This window comes from Vombatus ursinus, unplaced genomic scaffold (assembly GCF_900497805.2).
Source record: "Vombatus ursinus unplaced genomic scaffold, bare-nosed wombat genome assembly UNPS02011572.1, whole genome shotgun sequence".
Lineage (NCBI taxonomy): Eukaryota > Metazoa > Chordata > Mammalia > Diprotodontia > Vombatidae > Vombatus > Vombatus ursinus.
In genome coordinates, this window is record NW_020951350.1 from 5,217,770 (window position 1) to 5,243,802 (window position 26,033).

The 26,033-nt window shown below is 32.9% G+C and overlaps 1 protein-coding gene across 2 annotated transcripts in view; it reads left to right on the forward strand.

The window, feature by feature from the left end:
* The window catches only part of ANKHD1 (ankyrin repeat and KH domain containing 1), a 119,779-nt gene that overhangs the window by 73,861 nt on the left and 19,885 nt on the right, over window positions 1-26,033 (forward strand). The window contains exons 15-27 of one of the 2 annotated variants that reach the window (XM_027856582.1): window positions 3,608-4,354; window positions 9,783-9,928; window positions 10,092-10,203; window positions 10,690-10,835; window positions 11,364-11,506; window positions 11,890-12,103; window positions 15,121-15,296; window positions 15,678-15,840; window positions 17,668-17,763; window positions 19,556-19,672; window positions 22,547-22,721; window positions 24,203-24,659; window positions 25,511-25,657. In XM_027856582.1, coding sequence (XP_027712383.1) covers window positions 3,608-4,354; window positions 9,783-9,928; window positions 10,092-10,203; window positions 10,690-10,835; window positions 11,364-11,506; window positions 11,890-12,103; window positions 15,121-15,296; window positions 15,678-15,840; window positions 17,668-17,763; window positions 19,556-19,672; window positions 22,547-22,721; window positions 24,203-24,659; window positions 25,511-25,657 — 2,839 coding nt within the window. The remainder of the gene's footprint in view (window positions 1-3,607; window positions 4,355-9,782; window positions 9,929-10,091; window positions 10,204-10,689; window positions 10,836-11,363; window positions 11,507-11,889; window positions 12,104-15,120; window positions 15,297-15,677; window positions 15,841-17,667; window positions 17,764-19,555; window positions 19,673-22,546; window positions 22,722-24,202; window positions 24,660-25,510; window positions 25,658-26,033) is intronic. The other variant, XM_027856581.1, reaches the window with a different exon arrangement.

A 26,033-nucleotide genomic window follows, 5' to 3' on the forward strand; every position in this document is an offset into this window, starting at 1 on the left:
TGTGTGTGTGTGTGTGTGTGTGTGTGTGTGTGTGTGTGTGTGTGTGTTCCACACTGAGATAAACAAGGTGTATAAGGTTCAGCACCTAGAGTCTGGCATTTATGGGAGGCTGTAGAAATAGACCAAGTGAGACCATTACCATAAATATAAAATACTAAGGGTTTAAGACATATTACCTTATATAACTGAGTGTGGGGAAGATTTGCTCTTGAAATCTGTAAAGAGATGAGATTATCATCATATTTGTTTGTGACATTTGTTCTTAGGAAATTAAGCAACCCATTTACAACCCAAGGTTAATCTGAACTGTCACCTAAGACTTGTATAGCTCTTATGTTAACAGTAAACATATTGTTATTTATGAATGTGATTTTGGATAATAAAAAAGCAAACAACTAAGTTTTTGTCACTTGAAATAATTTAATACTAAACCTACATTCTAAAAAGGTTTTCTCTTTCAACCGTATTTCCCAAAAAACCAAAGCCCAGTCAGTGTTCTTAATCTGCATGAATCTCTTAATTTGCTCCTGAGAGATTATATCTTCAACCCATGGACTTTTCCTCCAGTTTTAGCAACAGGAACAGTAGAGTAAGAGTCTAATGACAAACTACAAGTCTGTCTCCAGAACCAGTCTAGCTAAATAGGTGGAGGTTCATCACCAAAAGATGATTGCCAGGTAGTGATTTTTATCTGGTGATAGCAGCTCAAGACAGAACAGCTTATTAAAAGCATGGAGGGTTTACAGGCTCTGTAAGTAGAAGGAGTGGCCACACCATTGACATCCTGGATACTTTGAAGTTTAGAATTAAAAAAATAGATGAAAGGAAGTGGGAAGAAGATAGACATATGAGTATTAAGTTCAGTATAGAAAACATACCAGGAAGGGACAATGTGAAAGAGAAGCATTGGAAAAACTCTCACTAACATTGAGTCTACATTAACACATCCCCAGATGGTATTACCTTTATGGTATTAAAAACTCATACAGGAAAACTAAATTTACTTGCAATTAACAAAACATATGCAGGAAATGAGGCCCTCATTGTTGACTGGTGTCCTACAAGTAGTACCTGCATAACTACCAAAACCTAATTTGCACAAGTCATGATTTAGTTGCTAACAGGAAGCTTTGTCACTTTCCTCAGTCTCATTCCCTGGAAAAGAGATGTCTGTACTGCTACATATAATTAATGCTTCCATCTTTAGAGACATCACATTATCTCTTCCTAATCTCTATAACTGTATCTTATATCCTGGGAACAAAAGATGTAAATTGGAAATAATTTCTTGTCAAAGCTGTGGTATTTGGTTTGGGCATGCTCATACAGATGCTTTCATTAAATGCAATTTAAACAATAGATAAAAACAACAGATTGCATCCATTCTTTTACAGTGGGTTGAGATGGCTCTTCTCACTGACTTCCAAAAACATCTAAATTTCAAAATGTTTTTTGGAAAGAAAGTTGTTCTTAGGTGGCAAGGATAATCATTCTGCCAATAAGTGTATATATTACATGCTGCTAGTATCTATTGCAATTTCTTCTTGTTACCTACTATTTTCATGGGAAGTTTTGGGAAGATGCATTAAATCTGCACTGTGGTTACACTCATAAAGAAATAGTAGTACTATTCCAGATCTGAAAGGAGCTACTTTGAGTTCATTTCATTTACCTCAGGTTAGATTTATCCCTTGCTTTTTCTTGTTTTGTGTACACAGTTCTAGTCACTTACATAGGTCAATTTTAATTATCTGTTATTCTAAGCTTCTTAAATGAATTTGCCTTAGCAAGATTAACAATGCCATTCCGATCTGTCATTGACCTGAAACTTCTAGGACTTAAAATGGAGTATCACCTTACCTTGACTACTAGTCTTCCCACCATTGCTTATTCATAAATCAGAATTATGCTGCAGTTACACCAAATTATTTCAGAGATCTTAAATGGCTGCAGGAACCCTCATGTTTTGAAGAATTTCCAAATTCACTGACCAATGTAAATGCCATATATGACTAAGGTTGTGTCCTAAATTTGCTCCTTTTCAGTTCTATTTAATTGTTACTCCCCTGAACTTCCATAATCAAAGTAGAGAACAAATACATAAAATCATGTATATGTTTCTGTGGAATCTTAGAGTAGTAATTGTTTAAGAAAAATTGCTCAAGAAATTTTCCTTTATTGCTGTGTTCAATTTGTAATCCAAAATTGAACGCAGATAATGATATGTTTTTCTGATGATTATTTTTAATTTAAAATTAAGCTTCTTAAAATACTTGCATTGATGTTTTGGGAAAGGTAGGAATATGACTGTCATAAAAGAAGAAGTAACTTATAAGGACAAAGTGTTAGACACTTTTACATACATGATGCAGCAGGTGAACTGGGTATAGTACTAGAATTTCTTTAGTAAGAAAACAATTGAATTCTTCTTTTCTTCAGAGAGTTCGTCACTCTTATCATTCAAGGTGTGTTAATGCCTTCCTTGTGGCCTTATATTTTTTCTTTAGATCTAGTAACTGTTTTGTGTGGTTTGAATATATATTACTTCTAAGTTTTAAATTTTTAAGTAACTGTATTACCCAAGTGACTAGGCACACTGACCCCTATCCAAACCAGCAACTATTTTTGGCCAATCCTTTCTAAACAAGATTTGTTTTAATTCACTTCAAAATAGCTTTTTGATTTGCATTGTAAGTCTAAAGTATATTTTTTCTATTTTGTATCTAAATGGTAGGATTTTTAATTTTTAGCAGCCAAATAGACATGATAGAAAAAGAGTAAAGGGGGAAAAGATGAGAAACTGACCTAATTAAAAACAAACAAATACCTAATACCTAAACCATCAAATTTCACTTGTTTTAAGCTCCACTCATAAAACTAAGTAGTTATAGGAATGTTGTCTAGCTCTCTTTAAAACCAGAACACCAGTGGTTCCCTTTCAGAATGAGTGTGTCTTCTCTTCAATATAATAAATAAGACTTCATTCTTTCTGAATAGTTTTCTTTCAATTGCCCTTTGAATGTTGAGTTGAATGGTATGGTATTTATAATATCCAAAGTCAGGGAAGCAACAGAAAGAAAAACTTACATATTAGAAAGATCTTCAAGCATAGGTCATGAAAAATTATGATCACAATGTGATTCATCTTAAAGAAGAAAAAAATGGATAGCTTGGAAAACCCTCTCCAAAGCTGTACCCACAGAGTACTCTCTTATTATCTTTTCTTATTAGAAAACAGTTAATGCTGTTTTAAAGGATTTGATAGATTTGCTAAAAAGCCCATTAGACAAATTTCTAAAATAGGACTGATGATGATTTAGATTTGATGCTCTTTGAATCCATTCTAGTAAATTCAGTCTAAGATTTCTTTAGTTCAAAATATTGTTGCTTAAGGCATTAAGTATTAAAATTCAGATCTCAAAATTGGTCACATGCCGGTTTACAATGTATTGTAAATGAGCATAGATGTTAATCTATTTAATGTTACCATGACTTTTTTGACATACATTCTACAGCATTAATAATAAGGGCTTTTGTGGGGCGGTCTGGGAAGGGGTGGCTAATTTTTTTAGCATGGCACTTTTTCAAACATTTTTCATGTGCTTAGGTACATCCAAGCAGAAGTCAAGTTCCCTGCAGGTAGCAGATCAGGATCTACTGCCATCTTTTCACCCCTACCAGCCTTTGGAATGCATAGTAGAGGAGACTGAAGGCAAGCTAAATGAACTGGGACAAAGGATTAGTGCTATTGAAAAAGCACAACTGAAATCATTGGAGTTAATTCAAGGTGAACCTCTGAACAAAGATAAGATAGAAGAACTTAAAAAGAACAGAGAAGAACAAGTCCAGAAGAAAAAGAAAATTCTGAAGGAACTGCAGAAAGTGGAAAGGCAATTACAAATGAAAACACAACAGCAATTTACCAAAGAATACCTGGAGACCAAAGGTCAGACAGATACATCACAGCAACAGTGTCCTCACAGAAGTGTCTTTCCAGAAGGGGAAGAAGATGATAGTATCTCAGAGGGTAATTTTTCAGTGTTACCTCAGGTTGATGCAGTCTTATCTAAGGAGGAAGATGATGATAATGAACAACAGTCTCCACCACCTGCAGAACAAATTGATTTTGTCCCTGTCCAGCCTTTACCATCTTCACAGTGTAACTTTTCTGGTGACTTAGGTTATAATGGGACAAATTCTCTTGAACTTCAGAAAGCATTAGGTAATCAGCAGAATGTAGGACAACAACAGATTGCTGGACATGGGCAGGGACTGTTAGTTCAAGAACCAGATGGACTAATGGTTGCAACTCCAGCACAGACGCTTACCGACACTCTTGATGACCTGATAGCAGGTGGGTTAAGAAATATATCTATCTATATTTTATATATATATATATATACACACACACATATATATACATATATATGCCCATATATAAAATTTTTGCTTTAACTTGTGTGCTCAGCTTCTTTACACACACCCTCCAAAAATACATATCTTGATGCTTTTCAGTTTGGAAGTGTCTTATGTATGATTACTCATTTCCTTGTGTGTTTGTGGATGGGAATATTATTAAGCCTTAATAGCACTAAGACACAAGATTTTCCTATTTTTTTTCTCTCCTTCTGTCACTTTGCAAAAATGAAGAAATAAACATTGCTAAGTTCCTTTATTGGAGACCTCTGGTATATCAACAACTTTAATAACTTCCTCACTTGTTTGTATGATATCTTAGTTCACAAGGAGTGAGCCATGTTTTAAAAAGAAATAATGGACTCTTCCATATTCCTTATGGAAATTACCATATGTTTATCCATCTGTTACTTTACTGTACTATTTATTTTTTATGTTTGGAATACATAATGTAGCACAATCTTTAGTTACATTTGCTTTTAATTTTGTTGACATAAGTTATTGTGATCTTTGCTATTTGCAAAATTAAAGTACTGAAGAGTAGTCACAGTGTGATGGGTTGAAGACTTGAGTCTACCCCTGCATTAGCTATTTTGTTGAAAGTACCCCAGAACTTATAAGGGCTGGCAATCTACACTTATTATTCTGTTTAATTGTTATCTGGGAAAGTTTTAACTGTAAGTAAATTAGACAAGCTTACTTTGCTTTTCATTGTCTTCTTAGCAAAGGGGGAAGGAGTATAATTGCTTCCCTTCCTAAAGATAGTTAGTGAAAGGACCCTCTGAAAGAGCTAACATGGCTTCTGGTAGTACAATAGGGTCAATTCAGGAATTAAAACCCAGATCAAATAATATTCAAAAGCTTGATTCCAACATTTTCCCCTTTCTGTCATTTATTTTTGTTCTTCTCACACCTCCTATTCCCTAACTGTAGTTTTCCCTTCTGTTTTCTTCTATGTGAAATCAACCCTTCTTAATCTTGAGTGGTATTACCAAAATGTGATTCTTTAAATTAGAAATTTTTCACTTTTGAGCATGAATTATTGGCAAGCAGTAAGTTATGTTTAGGAATGTCTGTAGTATTTTCTTATGATACCTTGAATTACATGCATCGCCCTACAAATGAGCAATAGCTTTGTCTTTAAAGGAATTAAAAAACAGTGAAAGTCTTCCAGTTATTGTGGTTTATGGTTTTATGATCCTCAGCCTTTAATTGTTGTATAATTTCAACCCACCTTTCAAATCTGTTGTAAATTTTAGTGGTTAATATGAATAAATCTCATTGTTAGTTTTGAGCTTTCATTTGGACAAAAACATCTTGGACTACAAATGAAGTGTGATGATAAAACTCTGGTGACTTGTGTAATACTTCTAAAATAATACCTCTAAAACTATGGGTTCCACAGTTAGCATTACTTTAAAGAACTATGATTTCCTTAATATATGGGTACTCCTCTCATTCACAAAGATTGTAACATCTCTATATGCCTTCATAGATAGTTTCCCTGAGTTACTATATTTGAAAAATCAATTGGTGTAAATAATCATCTTACAATGAACCTCTCTGATCTTATGTAGGCTGGTCCTCAGGTGACTAAAGTTTCTGTCCACTTTTGAGAGAGGGTGTGGAGAGAGGGGTGGGGGAGAAAAATAGAGAGAAGTAAGGAAGAAAGAGGAGATGGCGAGGGGGAGAGGAGTAGGGGAAGAGAGAAAGGAGAAACAGAGACAATGAATTTCTCTAGGTTAGATGTAGTAGAAAAGTACTGGATTCAGAGTCAGAAGACCAAGTGTTCGAATCCTGGTTCTGCTGTTTTTAACTACTGGTGTGGCCTTAAATAAGTCAGTTAACTTCTCTAGACCTCAGTTTCCTCTTCTAAAAGGTGAGGAGGTTAGGCTAGATGATCTCAGTGGTCCTTTTTAGCTTTATGATTTTTTTAAGGATCTTAGTGCTTCCTTGCATTTTGAATATCCCACATTATTAGTCAGTTGTATGCATTGTGGAACATTTTCTAAAAGGACATGTCAGGTCTTCAAATTGATGTTAGCATTTTGAAGTGTTTTTAAAATTAAGAGATCTGTTAAATTAGAATTGACTAAAATTTGTTTTTGGAATAGGGAATTGCAAAATTAAGAATCAGGGCTTAAAAAGTAGGTTTACAAAACATTTCAATTCTTGTACGTATGCAAATACTTCAGCCATTTTATTAAATAAAATTGATGTTTAGTCATAATTTGAGATCTGACTACCTATTTGTGTCATCTCTACAGTAAAGTATTAACCCTAGTTTTGTAACATCTGCAAATAACTTTTAAAATTACCTTTATATAAAAAAAATCATTATTGTATTGATTCAGTTTTTCTTCCTTAAGGAACAGGAGTGAGAGGCAGCATAGCATTCTGATGGAAAGCTATCCTCTGAATCAGGAAGTACTTACTTAGGTTCCAATCCTGGCTATGTGACTCTGGCGCAGCACTTAGTCTCACAGTGCCCAAGCAACTCCAAGACTAAATTGCAGAACAGTTGTGGCTCTGCATTTGCGGAAGAAGTTTCCTCCCTTGAGTTCCCTATACCCATGAAATCAAATTGAACTTTAGTACTTTACTCTGAAAACATTATTTTACCAATAGTCTAACTTGTTCTGAAATTTTTTTTATAATTTTGGTGGAAAAAAATGAAATCAACAAGATAGGTAATGTTTGATAGGAACCCTCTCCTCATTTTGGTGTGTCAGCTTTTTCAAGCCAGAATTTTTTAATTTCTGAAACAATTAAAAAGCAATTTAAAGGCACTTAATAATTTTTTTAAAAATTGAATTCCCAATTATAAATGATCCCTCATTGTCTTTAGCATAATAAATACCACTTTCTTAAGTTCATCTTTGTATTTGTAACATGATGCATTTCAATGATTAGTTTACTCAAAGAAACATTTAGATGGTAAATTCTGAACATTAATTATTACTATAATAATAGTAATAACAGACCATTAATATAGTACTTTAAATTCGTTATCTCATTTGATCAACTAATGTGAAAAATTAAAAGTAAAAATACCATTTTTCAAAGGAAAATGATAATTCATTTTATTCAATTCCATGTTCATCATTTTTTATTGCTGTTAAATCAATTAAATTTAACATCTCAACTTACGTGTTTGACTGCTATAACCTCCCATTATTTACACCAACCTGTTTGGTTTGACATAGACAAGTAGTATTATAGAGGCAAAGAGTATAAATTTTTTAATGGAAAGGATAAATGTAAATAACAAATTAATGAGTTCACTTGAAAAAAATTAAGCTAAAGAAAAATTATTGGGTGATTGTAGAATGTTATTTTGAAACAGTAGTATGGCATAATTATAGAAGGAAGATTAACTATAGGCCAGAGATATGTTTTGAAATAGAAGATACAGTCTATATCATAAAGTAGTCTAGATTTTGTAATTTAAAGGCATTTTGGATAACTTTTTTAAAGGTTTCTTATGTAAAGTATTTTTTTAAGTATATCGCATCAATTCATTGATATTCATATTGATCAGTATGTATGGCACAATATTGGAAGCTAAAAACAAATAACTAATGCTTTTACTTTGGTTTGTGTGAACTTGATATACAGAGATACAACTTGAGAAAAAATAAATCAGGAATGGATTTTATTTAATTTCTGTTGTACAAAAATAGTATGGTTTTTTAAATAAGAAGCCCCATTCAAGCAAACATTTACCAAAATTTATTTGCAAACCACCATTTCAGAACATGACTATAATAAAGCTAGGTTTAATGTATTTCATTTCAAGAAGCTTGTCATAAATGTGCTTTGTGACTCTTTGATAATTGTCAAGTATAGATGGATTTGTATTTACATTATAAATATGTTAGTAGTTTTGAATGGGTAATACTTTGTCACGATTCTACTTTAAGAGGGAACCTTTTTGTCCCTATATGGCTTACTAAGGTGAATTTCCTTAATTTCATAAAGGATGGAGTCCCTGATATCTGTCTTCCCACATTTCTCCCTCTAACACTTTAAAATGTTGATAAATCCTGTGTTGCTCTTGAATTAGAGATTTACTATTAATTACTGATGACTTTTAGCTAGGGAAGAGAAAAAAACTTAGGAATTTTATTTGAAGTTTTTACCTTTCTGATAACATTTTCTTGAAATATTTCTTATTATTCCACATACATTTTAATGCTTTTTAAGTTTTTTTATAGACCTTTGAGACTTTCAGTAAAGATGTTTTAGATTTTTCCTATTGCTAAAGGAAAAATATATCTTAACTAGCACGGTACAAAATGCAGAACGCTATTAAAACACTAGTCACTTATATAATCAGAGCTATTGAATACTCACATGTGTTAATTACTTAAAGAAAATTACTTTAAAAAAAAAGAAAGAAAAGCTCTGGAACAGCTCCTATATAACTGTAATATTGATCAAAAAGTCTTAATGTAAGTTTTAAAACATTTCTTCATACTATGGAGAAATACAGCTTGAATAAGCAAAATTCCCTAATTATTTTTAAAACCTTATTTAACTACTAATAAAAATATTCTAGATTTATACAATGTCTTTTAGTGTTCCGGGATGTTTTAATGTGTGATTATTATCAAATTTGGCAACAATTATCGGGTAGATGGAGCGGATATTATCCTCACTATACAAATGATGGTAGTAAGAAGTTGTACTAGAAAAGGCACCTTCATTCTGGAGCACAAATGTCTGCCTACCTTCCATATGGTGAAGTAATGACACTTAGAAAGCCTCCAAAAAATAACTGGCATGGAACCTTTTATTAAGTGACAGAATTCCTTATATTTTACACTCTGGTTCAGTTTAGCAGGTGACAGGGAAGCCATTAAGTATTAAAAGGAAATGAATTAGGCACTGGATTGATCTGGTTTTTACATAATATAATTATTCAGGGATACCCTAGAATGAATAGGGTATCATTTTTATTAGTTTGTTCATTTTTAGTTTGGTTTTTAAGACATGGAGTTCTTTTAGAATAATTTTTAAGTGTCTTAAATAATAAAAATCATGACACTTTGCTAATTATGTAAAAGCTATTCCAACTTTTGGTTTTTCTTCTAAATGACACTTTTTTAAAAGAATGAGCCATAATGAGAATTTATCTGCTTAGTAACTGTAAGCAAAATACTATTTTCAGTCCTCATCACAATCAAGGATATTAAGTGCTTATCATTGCACTTGGGCATCATGTTATATAAGCTGTTATTTACAAAGCTGACTGTGGTGAAATGTTTATTTTAAAAATAAATTTGTGGTATATTACATAGTATGACATACTGTTAATTCCCCTTTTAGGAGAGGAATTCAACAATATGAATTTTGTTTTTCAGCTGTGAGTAGCAGAGTGCCCACTGGTTCCAACAGTTCTTCTCACACTACAGAATCCCCTACACCTGAACCCTGTTCACAGACTCCAAGCAACGCGGCTTCCCAGCCAATGCTCCCTATGTATCCTTCAGTTGACATTGATGCCCATGTAAGTAGATTGTTTTATTTAGATTTACCTTGTGTACTGAGATTTCAGTTTGGGAATTAGAATCATAATTATACAAAATTTTGCTCACACAAATGCCCCCATCTTAATTTGAAAAGTATTTCACATAAGAAATATTGAATCTTTTTACTTCTAAATTTCCTAGACGGAGAGTAATCATGACACTGCGTTAACGCTTGCCTGTGCAGGTGGTCATGAAGAACTTGTGTCGGTATTAATTGCACGAGATGCAAAAATTGAACACAGAGACAAGAAAGGTAAGAAATAAAATCTTGGTAATTAGTATATATTATCTCATAATGAGCAAAGAAAATAGCTGGATTTTCATCTGAGCAATAATTGGCTGAATAAGTTTTATCTCACTTTTGAAATTAAGCAAAAATATTTTAGCCATGAACATCTTAACTCCTCTGTGGTCCCAACCAGTAGCTTTTCAAAAACTACCATGTACCTAATTTGCAAGAAGTGAAACAAGTTGTAATTTTCCTACTCCAAAACTAATCCAAAACAGTACTCAAGAAAGCATCAGTTCTGAGGGTATAAGCCTTATAATCATTCTTACTGACTTGGAATTACTTTTTTTTTTTTTTTGCAATATGTGATGGGTGTTTGTCACTAACAAAGTCAATTTAGTTTATTGTTTAGTGACTCTTCTAGAGTAATGCTTTATTTTCACTGAATTTTGAGTATAATAAAATAGATGATGGGAAATGCTCAGGAAATAATTACTCTTTCTGTCTTAGGTTTTACCCCACTGATACTAGCAGCAACTGCTGGGCATGTTGGAGTAGTGGAAATTCTTTTAGATAAAGGTGGAGACATAGAAGCACAGTCTGAACGCACTAAGGACACCCCACTTTCACTTGCATGTTCTGGTGGACGTCAAGAGGTAATTATTTTTAATATTTTATGTATGATTTTTACTTCCTTTATAAATATGCATTTTTTTGTTATTTTAGTAGCATGCAATGGAAACTCTTAACATATTTCTACCTCATTTGCTCTGTTAAAGAATGTGATAAATAGGAAATTTTCATGCTTGCAGGACATGCTATGTAGTAGAATCCACCGTGTACATCAGCTTTTCTCTATATATGAAACCCTAAGCTTCTGGTATTCTTCCAGTTAAGATCATAATATTAAACATGAAGTAATCTTTCAATATTTAACCATTTGAAAAATTAAGAGGGTGACATTTTACTGATGTAGTAGTTTGGTGCTTCAAGGCTTTAAATCTTTTGGAAACAATTTGGGTGCTTTTTCTGATCTCTAGAGATTTAAGGCCTTTTTTATTATATTTCTCTTTAATCAAAATGTCACAGATTTTGATATGAAAGTTCTAGACCCCAGTGTTCATTTTTCCTGATTGATGAACTCTTACTATAAATTTGATTTCTCTTCCTACCTTACTTTGCAGGTAGTTGACTTGCTGCTGGCTCGAGGGGCAAATAAAGAACATAGGAATGTGTCAGATTATACACCATTGAGTCTGGCAGCATCTGGGGGATATGTCAATATCATTAAGATTCTGCTTAATGCTGGGGCAGAAATTAACTCCCGGTAAGAATTTTTCATTTGCAATAATCCTCAATATTAATTGTCATCTAAAGTCTAAGCCATGTCTCCTAAATGTTTGAACACATGGTTTTAGATTGTTAGCCAGAACTCCTCTAACAAAAATGTTTAATGTAAACAGTAGCACACAGCTTGTTTCTTATTTTGCTCCTTTCAGTGATCCATAATTTCAGTAGTCTCATTTTTAAGGGAAGGGAGGGCAGTGTAAGTTAACCCTTACCTGGGAGAATCACCGTTTGAAATTTTGCCAATAACTTTGGAATTAAAAAATAAAACAAAAGTTTTTTTTTTTCCCAACAAAACATTTTCCTCTTGTGTCTTTTGTGCAAGATGTTTTCTGCTTGCTGAGATTTTTTTTTTCTCCTCAGGACTGGGAGTAAACTAGGCATTTCTCCTCTCATGTTGGCTGCCATGAATGGGCATGTTCCTGCAGTGAAGCTGTTGCTTGATATGGGTTCTGATATTAATGCTCAGATAGAGACCAATCGGAACACAGCGCTTACTCTGGCCTGTTTCCAGGGACGAGCAGAGGTAGTCAGTTTGCTTTTGGACCGAAAAGCAAATGTTGAGCATAGAGCAAAGGTAAAATATCATGCCTTCATAATATTTCATGTTGTCTCTCCAAGAAGAGAATAACTTTAATGTCAGGTTTAATGAAAATTCTTTTAATTGTTCATACTGGTTATAATCACTTTTTGTTTCCTCTAGTAACAGTAGGAATTTGGGCAAAGATATCCTCAGATGAACAGTAGCTTGGGAATCCTCCCCCAATTATTTAGAATTTCTAAATTGGAAGGGAGCTTAAAGGCCCATCTAATCCTAGCCCATACCTGAACCTCTACAACATAACCAACAAGTGGTTAACCAGCTTATCCTTGAAGACTTCCAGTAAGAGAAGTGCTTCCTAAAGTACTTCCACTTCCACTTCCACTTCCACTGCTTCCTAAAGCAACCCATTTGACTTTTGGATAGTTGTTATTGTTTTAGAAATTTTTCCTTATATCAGGCCTAGATATGTCTCTCTCTCTCTTTTTTTTTTTTTTTTTTTTTTTTTTTTTTTTTTGATGAGGCAGAGTTAAGTGACTTGCCCAGGGTCAACAGCTAGTAAGTGTCAAGTGTCTGAGGCTGTATTTGAATTCAGGTCCTCCTGACTCCAAGGCTGGAGCTCTATCCACTGTGCCACCTATGCCTCTTAACATTTTCTTAAATGCTGGTTCTCCTTTTTCTGAACTTAAAGCTGATACTCATATGTTGGATTTGGAAAATGTACCATAGATCAGTCCATGTCCCATTGTCACCATTTGTGGCGTTTTATTAGTAATAGCTGTAAGGTTCATGAAGGCTTGTTGCTTCCTTAAAGATTCAGCATACTTTACAGCATCTGTTATATGTGCTTATTCTATTGCATGTGATTTTCTGTTAATCCTTTATTTTCACTTGAAAGCTTTAAAAACCATTTTTCTTTTATATTATGTGCTTATCAATAAGCGCACAAATGTCACTATATATTGAAAAACAAGAGAGGATTGTATAATAAACTGTACACTTCTGTTTCATATAATCATGTTAATATATGTAATTTTTAAAATATTAAAATAGTTGTTCCTTGTCCTCCTACTGAACTGTCTTATTCTATGAATTTAAAAATATATTTACTACTTTTTTTTTTTATGTGGCATTACCTACTAACCTACCATCCTCCCTATCACATGTGAGCCCTACTTTGTAACAAATGTATAGCCAAGCAAAGGCATGGCCATGTTCAAGAATTCATGTCTCATTTTGTGCCTCTAGTCCAGTGATTGTTGAACTTTATGGTCTCAGGACAACTTCACATTCTGAAAAATTATTGAGGGTGCCAAAGTCTTTTTGTTTATATGGGTTATATCAATCAGTATCTCTCATTAGAAATTAAAACTGATCATTTTAAAAGTATTTATTTAAAAACCAATAATAAACCTATCATGTGCTAACATAAATAAGGAAAATGCACTATTTTACATAATTTTGCAATTCTTGATGATGTCTGACTTAATAAAAGATGAATTCTCACATCTGCTTTGCATTTAGTATGTTGTTTTGGTTGAAGTATAAGAAGAAAATCTGTCCTTACAGAGCTATGTAGTTGGAAAAGGGGGAAAAGTTTAATAAGTAAATCATGTTAGTATTATGAAAATAATTTTGGTGTTCCATTGGCAAAGATATTGGAGTGGTTTCTCATTTCATTCCCCAGCTCACTTTTTACAGATGAGAAACTGAAACAAACAGGGTTAAGTGACTCACCCAAGATCACAAAGCTAGTCTGAGGCCAGATTTAAGTTCATGAAGAAGAGTCTTCCTGACTCCAGGCCCAGCACTCTATCCACTGCACCACCTTCCTGCCCACAGCATATATGCCTAATGATATCATTGTAATCCTCAAATTTAGAAAGCTGATAATAAATGTGTGGAATTTCTTTTCCTTTGATACCCTAGAGGTAGAAGGATAATCACTTCATCTTTAGCATTTCTCTCAGGAAGAATATACTTATTAGTAGTAGTAAAATCTCAAGCAATATTCTGTTCTTAACAGTACGTGCATTTGGTGTTTAGACTAAAATCGAACATAGCTTAGAATTGATCTGATAATGAGATTTTTGATAGCTCTGTAAATTTTTATTTGGCTCTTAGGAAATAGAAGTTGAATCTCTTAATAATAAGGATTTCTTTACTCAAAACTTTCAAGTACTTTTTTCTCTGAGCACAAAAAAAGGGAGCAACTAATGTGGAAATATATTTTGAATAATTTCATATATATGATGGCTATCATTTCTTGCCTTCTCAATGGAAGAGAGGGGGTAGACGGAGAGAGAATTTGGAACGAAAAATAAAAATAACTATTTTAAAAAGAAAATGGAGTAGAGATCCACCCAAATAATCACCATGTTTGTAGGTCATTTCATGTTAGGAAAACATAAGGTTTAACTGATACCATTAAGTGAAAATCTTGGTTTTTTTCTTGAGTTGTACTTCCATGGTTAGATTTCCTGGAACTTGAACTAAGTTGGTGTTCAGTTCAAGAAATTTAGTAAATATAGTACCCTTACCTGTAGTTGGTGTTTAAAAAATACTTGCTGAATTGTATCTATGCTGTAGTGTACTGTGCTAATAATTAGCATTGTTCAGTTAAAATATAATTCGTGCCCTCAGCTTACAACTGAGAAGACAAAATAACTCAATTCTAACTTAGGCTTTGCAGTCACCAAAGAGAGATGATTATTTTCTAGTATCCTTGATCTTGTGCCCTAGGGAAAATTCAGGATCTTTTGGAAATGTTATTTGGCAGGGAAATGCCTTTCCAAGAGCATTATTATGACTACAAATTTGTAGACTTGAAGCATTGACTTCACTTTGTCATCAGATTTGATCACAGTGATCGAAGTTTGAGTGAACTAAAATGTTCTCTAATATTACTGGTGTTATATCCAGGATGAGTCATGCTTAACTTAATCACTAGAACTAAAACTTTCTTATCACTTGACTTTGTAGCCTTTAAAAAAATAAAATAAAAGGTAAACCATACTGGCTTACACTAACGTAACATTTTTTTTGTTACTCAGACTGGCCTTACCCCTTTGATGGAAGCAGCTTCAGGAGGGTATGCAGAAGTTGGAAGAGTTCTCCTTGATAAAGGAGCAGATGTCAATGCTCCTCCTGTGCCTTCTTCACGAGATACAGCTTTAACAATAGCAGCAGACAAAGGCCACTACAAATTCTGCGAGCTACTTATTAATAGGTGAAGTCAGGTTTTTTTTGTTTTGTTTTGTTTTGTTTTTGGCAAGGCGGTTGAGGTTTAGTGGCTTGCTCAGGGTCACATAGCTAGTAAGTATTGTGTCTGAGGACAGATTTGAACTCAGGTCCTCCTGACCCTATCCACTGTGCCACCTACCTGCCCCCTGAAGCCAGATTTTATCGATGTGTGAATAATCTGTTTCTCTTTTGCTAAGCCCCTTAATACTGATTACAGTGTGTATATTTTGCCAGTTTTTTTAAGCAAGAAGGCTGTTTCCAAATCACATGATAGTGTCTGATAGAAGGTGTTGGAGAACACTAGAAAAATTTAATTATTTTTTAAACCGAGCATATAACTATATTAAATATACTCTGATTTTTATAGGGGAGCCCATATTGATGTTCGTAACAAGAAAGGAAACACACCACTCTGGCTGGCAGCAAATGGTGGTCACTTTGATGTGGTGCAGTTGCTTGTGCAAGCAGGTGCTGATGTGGATGCTGCAGATAATCGGAAGATTACACCTCTCATGTCAGCATTTCGCAAGGTGATTTGTTGTGAAAAACTAGATTTTATAGAAAACTTATTGATCAGAGGTTCCCAAAATGGGCAATACCGCCCCCTAGGGGCCTCTGGAACAATCCAGGAGGGCTGTAGTAGCCTAGTAGCCTTGGGTGCAATTGGGGAGCGTTGAATGGAAAATAAGGGCAATGGAAGCATAAGGAAAGAAGAGAAGATGAGAAAATTTTGAAAAACCATTTGTATGTTTCATCTATTGTGTAACAGTTAAAGTTGTAATGATTACATTATTTTCCAAATAAACACACAAAATGCAAGTTATAACCAATCAGTGGTCAAGTCCACTTAACAAGCAGGTGTTGGCAAGTGAGCATGTCATGCATTGTTGGGAGGTCCAGCATGCATCAGCCTGAATATGTGCATATAATGACTTGTTTATAGTACTATACTATATGGTTACATGATGTAGTATTGTGTCATAAAAATTTGAATACTGGAAAAAATAAATTTAAAATTATTAAATGTAAGATACATCTTACTTTTTTTGAAATGATGAAATTTAAAAAAAAAAAAACATTAAAGATTTCCAGGGAGGCGCTGAGTAATATTTTTCTTAAAGGAGACGGTAGGCCAAATAAGTTTGGATTAGAGCCACTGTGGTGAAGAAGAAGTTGAGCCATAAGACTTGGATTTGAATCCTTGTTCTGATGCATATTAGCTATGTGACTGCGTTTACGAGTCACTTAATCTCTCTAGGGCTCAGTTTCTTCCTCTGTAAAATTAGAGTATTGGACCAGATGATCTCTTCAGTCCTTAAAGTTCCAAATTCAATGAGACTGTGAATGCAAAGTACCTGAAAGAAAAATTGTTTCTGAAGCACGAATATTCTCAGTATAAGTTACTGCTTTTTATGTCATTTAGAAAATAACTAAAAACCAGCTATAACTGGTCATGTTATAATGTTGCCATATGGAAGAAATCACATCTAAGAAAAAATGTTATATGTTAGTAGATGAGATTTATTAAGTTGATGGAGGTGGGGTGGGAGGGAGGAGGAAAAAGTAGCTATTACATATGAGGACTCCTCTGCCTCATTTAATGAAGCCCAGTTTCTTGTTACATTTTGATAAATTGACAGTATACGCAGGTTGCCTTTGCAACATGTTTTCTCTACAAGCTATTTTGTAAATTGACTTTAATAGCAAGATAGACTTTTATTTGTTCATATAGAGCAACTTTTACTACAGGAAGGAAAGGAAATATTGTTACTTTTGAAATAGCTTTAAAGAAATCATGTTCGTCAGCCATACGTTAAATATAGATAATTGCATTATATCTCTTAGTATTCTTAGTTAGTAAATTTGTTTTCAAAATATTCCTTCAAATAGTATATGTACCTTTATTGAAAATTTTATTTGAAACAGAAAAATGAAGTCTTAAGAAAATTTTTAATTATTTCCCAGAGTAAGTCTTTAGTTGCTCTTGCTAAAAAGAAATAGGTTAACAGTTTAGATTCACAAGGTTTGTTTCAAAAGGCAAACTTATTTTATTTATTTAAATTTTATTTATTCTAGATAACATTGTTTCTTACAAGAATCTATTTCTATTTTCATTTGGTTATAAGTTGATATTTGAAAGCAGGAAAAATTACCCTAGTCCATGAAACATATTCTTTCTATAAATAGGAAGTTGTAGTTGTCTTTTCTCTGTAAGTAGGAAACTTTTAATTTTCTAATCTCATTTTCAAATGGATAGTTATTCTTTGTAGCTAATTACCACTAATTTTCATTCACTTGTAAATTTTTATGCACTTAGGCAAAAGTTGAATAAATTTTCATGTGTACTTCCTCCATAGGGCCATGTAAAAGTTGTGCAGTATTTGGTGAAAGAAGTCAATCAATTTCCCTCAGATATTGAATGCATGAGATACATAGCAACTATCACTGATAAGGTAAGGGTAATATGACTTAGAAACATTGTTCCCCTGTAGAAGTGTTACACTATATTAAAGTGAGATTCTGTTTTTATTGGCAAATCACCTTTTTAAAAAGGTTTATTGATACATTTTATCTTAAACATGACAATCACTTCCCAATAATAACTCTTCAAAAACCTTTCCTTATTTACTGCTGCCTCTCAAAAAAAAAAAGGGCAAAACCATCTCATAGAAAAGTTGTAACTGGCAGATTGCAGTAATATCCTGTACATATTGTATACCACCACTCTGCTGAGAAAGAGGAAATTGTTCCATCATTGGTCCTCTTGAACCAACATTGTCACTGAAGTTTATCTAAATTCTGTTGTCTTTTTGTACTGTCTTCATTTATATTATTATAGTATTTGTGCATATATTCTCTTTGTTCCGTTTTTTTTTGTATCAGTTCATACAAGTCTTTTCATGTTAATTTGAACTTCTCATGTTAATTGTTTATTATAATGCAGTAGTATCCTGTTATATTCACATACCAATATTTGTTAAGCCATTTCCCTTGACCTTTCTCGTTTAATTGGCTCATTTGTAAGTTACAGATACTGTTTTTAGTAAAGTATTTTGAGATATTTTTCCTCTGCAAGATGTATTATAATGGGGCAGCTAGGTGGCGCAGTAGATAGAGCACCAGCCCTGAAGTCAGGAGGACCTGAGTTCAAATCCGGCCTCATACCAAACACTTGACACGTACTGGCTGTGTGACCTTGGGCAAGTCACTTAACCCCAATTGCCTCACCAAAAAAAAAAAATGTATTATAATGACCATGTCATCTGGTCTGTTATCCTGTTCTATATGTAGTACTGCTAACTCAGTTATAACCAGAGGGGATAGAGAAATGGCCACCAACTTAATGAAAATGTGAATTCAACTCCTGAATCAGAAACATAGTATCTGACTATTGGCTAGTTGCATAACCTGTCAGTACTATAGATCAGAGGTGTCAAACGGGAAGCACATGATGCAGCCTGAACTAACCTGTAATTGGGAAATATTTGACATAATAATTAAATAAATAACATTACATTTTAAAGATAAGTCTATATATATCCCACAGGGACCCAATTTATTGGCCCCCATTTCTCTTTTAGTTTGACACCTCTGCTCTATAGGATGTTTTTCTAAAGATCTCTCTAAAACTATACATTATAGAGCAGTTGTCAGTCTGCCTTGAGAGAGGAAGTTTCATCATGAGTTCCCTACACTAATTAGTTTAAACAGGTAAGATATGGAGAGTTATTAAATGGTGATACCTTTTCTGAGATGACTTAAACTTACCAGGAAATAGTTCTGTTCCCTAAATGTACCTAATATTGTACCCTAGAGGTATACTTCAAAGCTTTTGGCTTTCACGTAATATTCCAAACAGATTGTGACGGGTCATAAAACTGGAAGTTGGAAGTCCTTGCCCTTTGTGTCTTTGTTATACCTCCAGAGTGGGCAAGATGAACCTCCAACAAAGAGAGCCCTCATCCTTCTTGTTCTCTGCTGCATTACCTGGGCTGTTAGGAAACTTCTATATTTGAAAATCATTACATTTCATAGTGCTAAAATAATGTTTGAAAAGTAAGATATTAAAGTCACATATTTCAAGTTAATAAAACACTTATCTGCTCCTTATTTTGAAGAAAGACTACTGCCCACGTGATTGAGTTTTCAGTCACCTAAGCTTTTCTCTCTGGACCCCATGCATAACTGTTCTGTAGGTTTTATTTGGGCTGTTCCACAATTATTTAGTCTCTTTTTCCACCCTAGGAACTGTTGAAAAAATGTCACCAGTGTGTTGAGACAATTGTGAAAGCTAAAGACCAGCAAGCTGCTGAAGCAAATAAGAATGCAAGTATTCTGTTGAAGGAGCTTGATCTGGAAAAGGTAAACGGGAAAACAGTGATGCAATTTGGGACAACACTGCTTTATATAAGTAATGCTACATTCTTCTAAGAATATGCTTTAAAGGAATTTATTACTGTATTACCACCCACATTGTTTTGGGAAATGTTTTGACATGTAGTACTTAGCAAGTAATTTAAGACCTAATAAAGCAAAAGATTCACCTTTTTGAGCAGGCACCACATTTGCCAAATGGTACTCCTAGATCAGTAGTTTAATATTTAGTCTGAGTAATGATTTAGTGAAAATTTAGTAATTTGCAGTTTTCTATAAGAGCTAAATTATAAAGTGATCTCTTAAATTTTTTTTGTTTAAGGCTATTGATTCATATTAAAAGGATCAACTGACTTGTCTTATAATTCAGATTTATGACACATCAATTCTATATATTACCATTTTTATTTTTATTATTAACAAAGCATTGAAGTGCCTTTGAGTATACCCACATTCTAATCCAACTCATGTTCCTTGTAGGTAAATAAGAATTTCAAAGACTATTGAAGTGCTCATATTAATATTATTTATCAATCAGAATCTTAATGGGTGATAGACTATATTGTTAAACTTGTTATAATTTGCAATGAAATACTTCCATCCTTGATCCAATTAGTTTGTTGTGTATGGTATACAGTCTTGTATACTCATTTTTTTGTTCTCCGCTTTCCCAGGAGTTTTTATTGAATATTGGTTCTCTTCCCGAGTGAAATGTGTGTTTATCAAATACATAACTTTTGTATACATGCAGTGGATTCTATTTCTGAGTTCTCTGCTCTATTAATTTATTTTGATTTTCTTTTTCTGGTACATGACACTAGTTAAAGTTATTGCTTTATATAGTACATTTTGTGATGTGATAGTGCTTATCTTAATTTTCTTTTTACTTTTTTATATTCTTACCCATCATTTTTATATATAAATGTTATGACTACTTTAAATTAGTATTAATGTTAATTTATATTTTGTTAAATATTTGTTGAAGTGCCAGGATTTCCCAAACTATATTTGCTTGATCTAACTATGAGTGGGCTGTATCCCACTATTTGTTAGCTTCATCCTTGATTTCAGTCAAAATCATTTTGAGGTTGTTTTTATATAGGTATAAATCTATTATATGTCTTGATAGTGCTCAAATATTTTATTTATTTAGTTATTGTAAAGGTTATTTCCCTTTCCATCAGTTTTTTTTTTTTGTTTTTTTTTTTTTAGTTCTTACTGGTAGTATATAGGAACACAGATTATATTTGTGGGTTTATCTTGTATACTACTACTTTATTAGGGTAATTTGTTACCTTCATTTTTTGTTTACTTTCTTAGAATTTTTTTTAGGCAATGATCATGTCATCTGCAAATAAAGAAATTTAGATTTCCTCAGTACAAATGCTTATTCCTTCACTTTCTTTTTCAGCTTATTGCTATTTGCTCAGATTCCTAAAACTGATAAACAGACATAGCAAGAGTGAATATCTTTGTTTTTAACAACTTTTTAATGAGTATGCTTTTAATGAGTCTCCATTATATATAATAAATATGTATGAGATAATATGTAATGTACTTTCTAAACCTTCAGCATTATATAAATGTTGTCATTATAATCATTATTATTGTTATTTTGGCTTTAAATTAAATATATGCTTCTTGTGAGCAGGGACTGTGTGGTATTTGTCTCTATCTCCAGTGCCTAGCAAATAATAGATGCTTAATAAATACTTGTTGAAATGAACTTTTTTTTTAAGTGGTAGAGGTATGGGGATGGAACTTTGCATGTAATACTCAGACTTTTTCAACATGTTTCTTAATTTTGCTAGCCTTCTCTCCGCCCCCCCTTCTCACTCTTTATTATAAGGGAGGAGAATGATATTGATTTATTGGGAAATGTAGGTGAAGTAAAAATAAAAAACATGAATATTTGTTAAAGAAAAAGCAATAGTTAACATTTATATAATGCTGTATGGTTTGCAAAGCAACATTACATATGTAATTTTATCTTGAGTTAGAGGCCTTTATTTTGCCCATTTTAAAGACAAGTTAAATGAGCCTGGCAGAGAGTGAGTGTGAAATGATGAATAAATGTCTGAGATAGGATTTGATCTTTGGTCTTTTTGACCCCTCCCCAAGTCTACCATTCTATTCACTATACTACTTAGCTGCCTATAAGAAGAAAAAAAGAGAAAAACATTTTATCTTTACAGAAAAGATCCTTCTGTAGTTAAAAAATAAGCATGAATGAGGGCTATATTTTCTTGAAGACTTTCTCAGAAGAAATGATCATTTAGCCTTTATGTTTTTATTTTTTCTCCTTTTGATAAACTTAATTTTTTTTACTGATATTAGATATTTTAATTTCTTACTTTGCTATCTGAAGTAGAAGGTGGAATTCAGGGAAAATTCTACTATAATCCTTCTAATGATTCCAGAAGAAACAAGTTAATAATGACCTATCCTTTCTCAAACTGTTTCCTCAGATGGAGCACAGCAGCTTAATGTTTCAAAGTTGCTTTTGTATTGTTTTCAGTGGAAATTGTATTTTTAACAATGTGGAAATTGTATTTTTACAATGTAAGTATAATCCATAAACTGAAATATTGTCAGGATTGTGGAATTGTTTTTTAAAAATTGGCGCACTTTTTCCTTATTAGCTCTTCCTGTTTTTTTTACAATGCATTTTTTTTAGTGTTCATGGAGTCCCCATCTTAAAGAAATGAACAAATGCCAGGTGTCCGTTCTTAATAGTTGTAAAAATGACCATCTTTTTAAAAATCTCATATACATATACAATAGTATAATGAATATCTTATATGTCATAAAAATAATATTTACCAAATCACTGGTAACATTACATGATTGCTTTCTTTACAGTCAAGAGAGGAGAGCAGAAAACAAGCTCTTGCAGCTAAGAGGGAGAAAAGAAAGGAAAAAAGAAAAAAGAAGAAAGAGGAACAAAAAAGAAAGCAGGAAGAAGATGAAGAAAACAAACCTAAGGAAAATTTAGAGTTACCAGAGGATGATGATGAAGAGGAGAATGATGATGAAGGTAAGCAATAGTACATCTTTTTTAAAGTAATTAAAATTCTCTTTTGTCTATATAGTTTTTACATTCCTTTTTTTCTAAAAGCTCACCATAATGTATAACTAATTCTTAATTTTACAGATACCTTTTATAATGAGCATTTTTTATTTAAATTTTTTTAATTAAAAAAATTCTTTTTTCTTCCTCTTATATCCCACCCACTGAAAAAAAAAAAGAGAGAAACAAAACTCTTATAATGAATACACATAGTCAAGTAAAATAAATTTCCATGTTCATGATGTCCAGAAAATATATATCTTATTCTGTGCCCCATGTCCATCACCTGTCTGTTATGTGGTAGGCAGCAAACTTCATCATCAGTCCTCTGAAATTGTGGTTGTTCATTGCCCTGTTCAGAGCTCTTAAGTCTTTCAAAGTTGTTAGTGTTTACAGTGTTGTAATTTCATAAATTGTTCTCCTGGTTCTGTTCCACAGTGAATATTTTAAACATCTTATAACATTTTGAATTAATATAGAAACTAGAAATCAGGGAAAGAAACAAGAATGGGAAAATAGACAAAAGTAGTTTGAAGAAGTACAGTAAGTCCTTTTGTGAAAAGTTATGTGCTGTGCTTTGTAATTGTAATTACCAAGCCTATACTCCTAGATGAGATGTAAAAATATATCTCTCTTCCTTCATTATGAGAGGTAAGATACCTTACCAGTATAGAACAATACCCATGCTATCAGACTCAATTTGAGGTATTATTTCATTTTGCTGAATTTTCTTTTTCTTCTCATTCCTTTTCTTTATTACAAGGGATGGCTCACTCTGTAGTGGGAGGGGACTATATTAAAAAATGAAGATTGTTTTTTAAAATATTAAAAAATGAAAAGTTATGTTCTCAAACAAGTATATTTTTTAAAACAACTAACCACTTCCCCTCCTCACATTCTCAGTAACCCAAGTCAAAAGTTAGAAGCAGTACACATACAGAGAAGTAGAAAAACATATCTGGAGGCATTCATTAAGAGGTTTTCAGAGCCCAAAGCACAATGTGCAATTTCACTTCATTCAAAGTTCCTAGCCCTAGGGCAAAACAGAACCCAGTGGTTGGGTCTTTGGAGGCCATAAAGTTAGGGCACAGCTCCTTAACAATATTTTATATTAGCAAAATGGCTGTACTTTGCTCTGTTTGGGTAGTAGTTCTAAAATACTACCTTTCTAGGTGTGTTTTTAATTCTGAAATCAAACAATTCTTACCTAAGAGCATATTGGTAAATATGATTAGGAAATTTTAATGAACTCTGTTTTTCATATCAAATTAGGTTTAGAGTGTGCTAATACATTAGTTCTGATAGTAATAGGGATTTCCTTATGTGGAGGGAATTTATGAAAATAAAACTATTAACAATGTCTTGATTTTCAGACTTCTTAACAGTTGACTATCACTGTTTTGAAACTCGTGTTTTAAGTGTAATTTTTATGTATTCATTTTTATTAGCAGAGCAAGAAGTTCCCATAGAGCCTCCTAGTGCAACCACTACCACTACAATTGGGATCTCTGCCACATCTACTACATTTACCAGTGTGTTTGGGAAAAAGAGGGCTAATGTGGTAACAACCCCCAGCACCAATCGAAAAAATAAGAAAAACAAAACAAAAGAGACACCTCCAACTGTGCATTTAATTTTGCCAGATCAACATATATCACTTGCACAACAAAAGGCAGATAAAAATAAAATAAATGGAGAACCAAGAGGTGGTGGTCCAGGTGGGAATAGTGATTCTGATAACCTGGATAGCACAGATTGTAACAGCGAGAGTAGCAGTGGTGGTAAAAGCCAAGAGTTAAACTTCACAATGGATGTAAATTCATCTGGTGATAGAAGATATACATCACTGTTAATTCATTCTCATGAAGAAAAGACCAGCACTACTACTTCCAAAATTCAAACAAGGTGAATTTTTTTATCCTAATTTCTTTTGTCTTTAGCTTGTTTTTCCTTTCCACTTGGATACTTTTCATGGTGTTTTGAAGTTATTCAGATTTTATAGTGTTGAATACCAACAATCAAATTTACCAGATTGTCATCTCTGTTCAGAACACAATTAAAAAACTTGTCCCTGCCCTCCAAAGCATATTCCACTCTGTGATTTAGAGAACAAAACGGTTCCTAGCAAATTATTCTTGGTGACTTGAATCAAGAAGAATTTGTGAAAATTCTCTAAAATCAAAATATAAGTACTACTTTATCTTACTATAACTTTCTTTGCCTGTAAAACTAACAAGCAAACCTGTTTTAACATTATAGTGTACTGCTTTGTATAAAAACACATTAGGTCTCATTTCTAGCTGTTAAAATTTAACATTAAAATTTAAGTTAGAGTATTTGCACCTTCTTTTTCTGCATTAGTAGTTAAACATTTGATGTATCAAGCTTTAAATCAAGTTCATCAATTATTCTGAGTATGACACATCCTCTCAAATTTGAATTATAAGAAATATGTGATTCTATAAATGTTTTAAGAATCAAGAGAACCTTGTTTTAATTCTATTTCTGCCACTAAATTATGTGACCTTGGATAACTCATAGTCTCTGTGAACTTAAGTTTATTCACATATATACTTGGGGACAGAGGAGAATATATTTAAATAACTATTCTCTAAGATCAATTCCAGTTCAGTGGTTTTATGACATTTATTGACTGTCTAATCATATATTGCTAATATTCATCTTGATTTAATCTTCAGAGGGTTTTGTTTCGTTTTATTTTGCTGTTACTTGAAGGAGTCATTTTGTCTTTACAGAATTGAAGGTGAAGTTAATCCTAATTCGTTGTCAACAAACTATAAATCAGTGTCATTGCCAGTGAGTTCTCCAAACATAAAGCTAAATCTTACTAGCCCTAAGAGAGGCCAGAAGAGAGAAGAAGGATGGAAAGAAGTTGTGCGAAGGTAAAGTTTATTTTTATAATTTAGCATTCATAAGTCTTAAGGATTCTTAAGATTTACATATTAAATTATTATTTTAAACTGAAATGTTATACTTAATCATGATACAAACTAAGGGTGATGAAGCAAAATTGAAATATTGCATGTGCTTTTTCTTTTATAAACAGTAAATGCAATAGAAGATAGGTTTGGGGGAGTAGGGCATAGTACCTTATGAATTGTGCTTATTGCTCACTAAAAAATATTTTACAGCCAGGGAAGATACAAAATTGAGCTAAGTCTCAGCCTTCAAGGACCTTACACCTTAGTGGAGGAGAGAGATAAAACATTGGATATAGATGACTGTAACATACAATATTACATTATGTATGCATTAGAG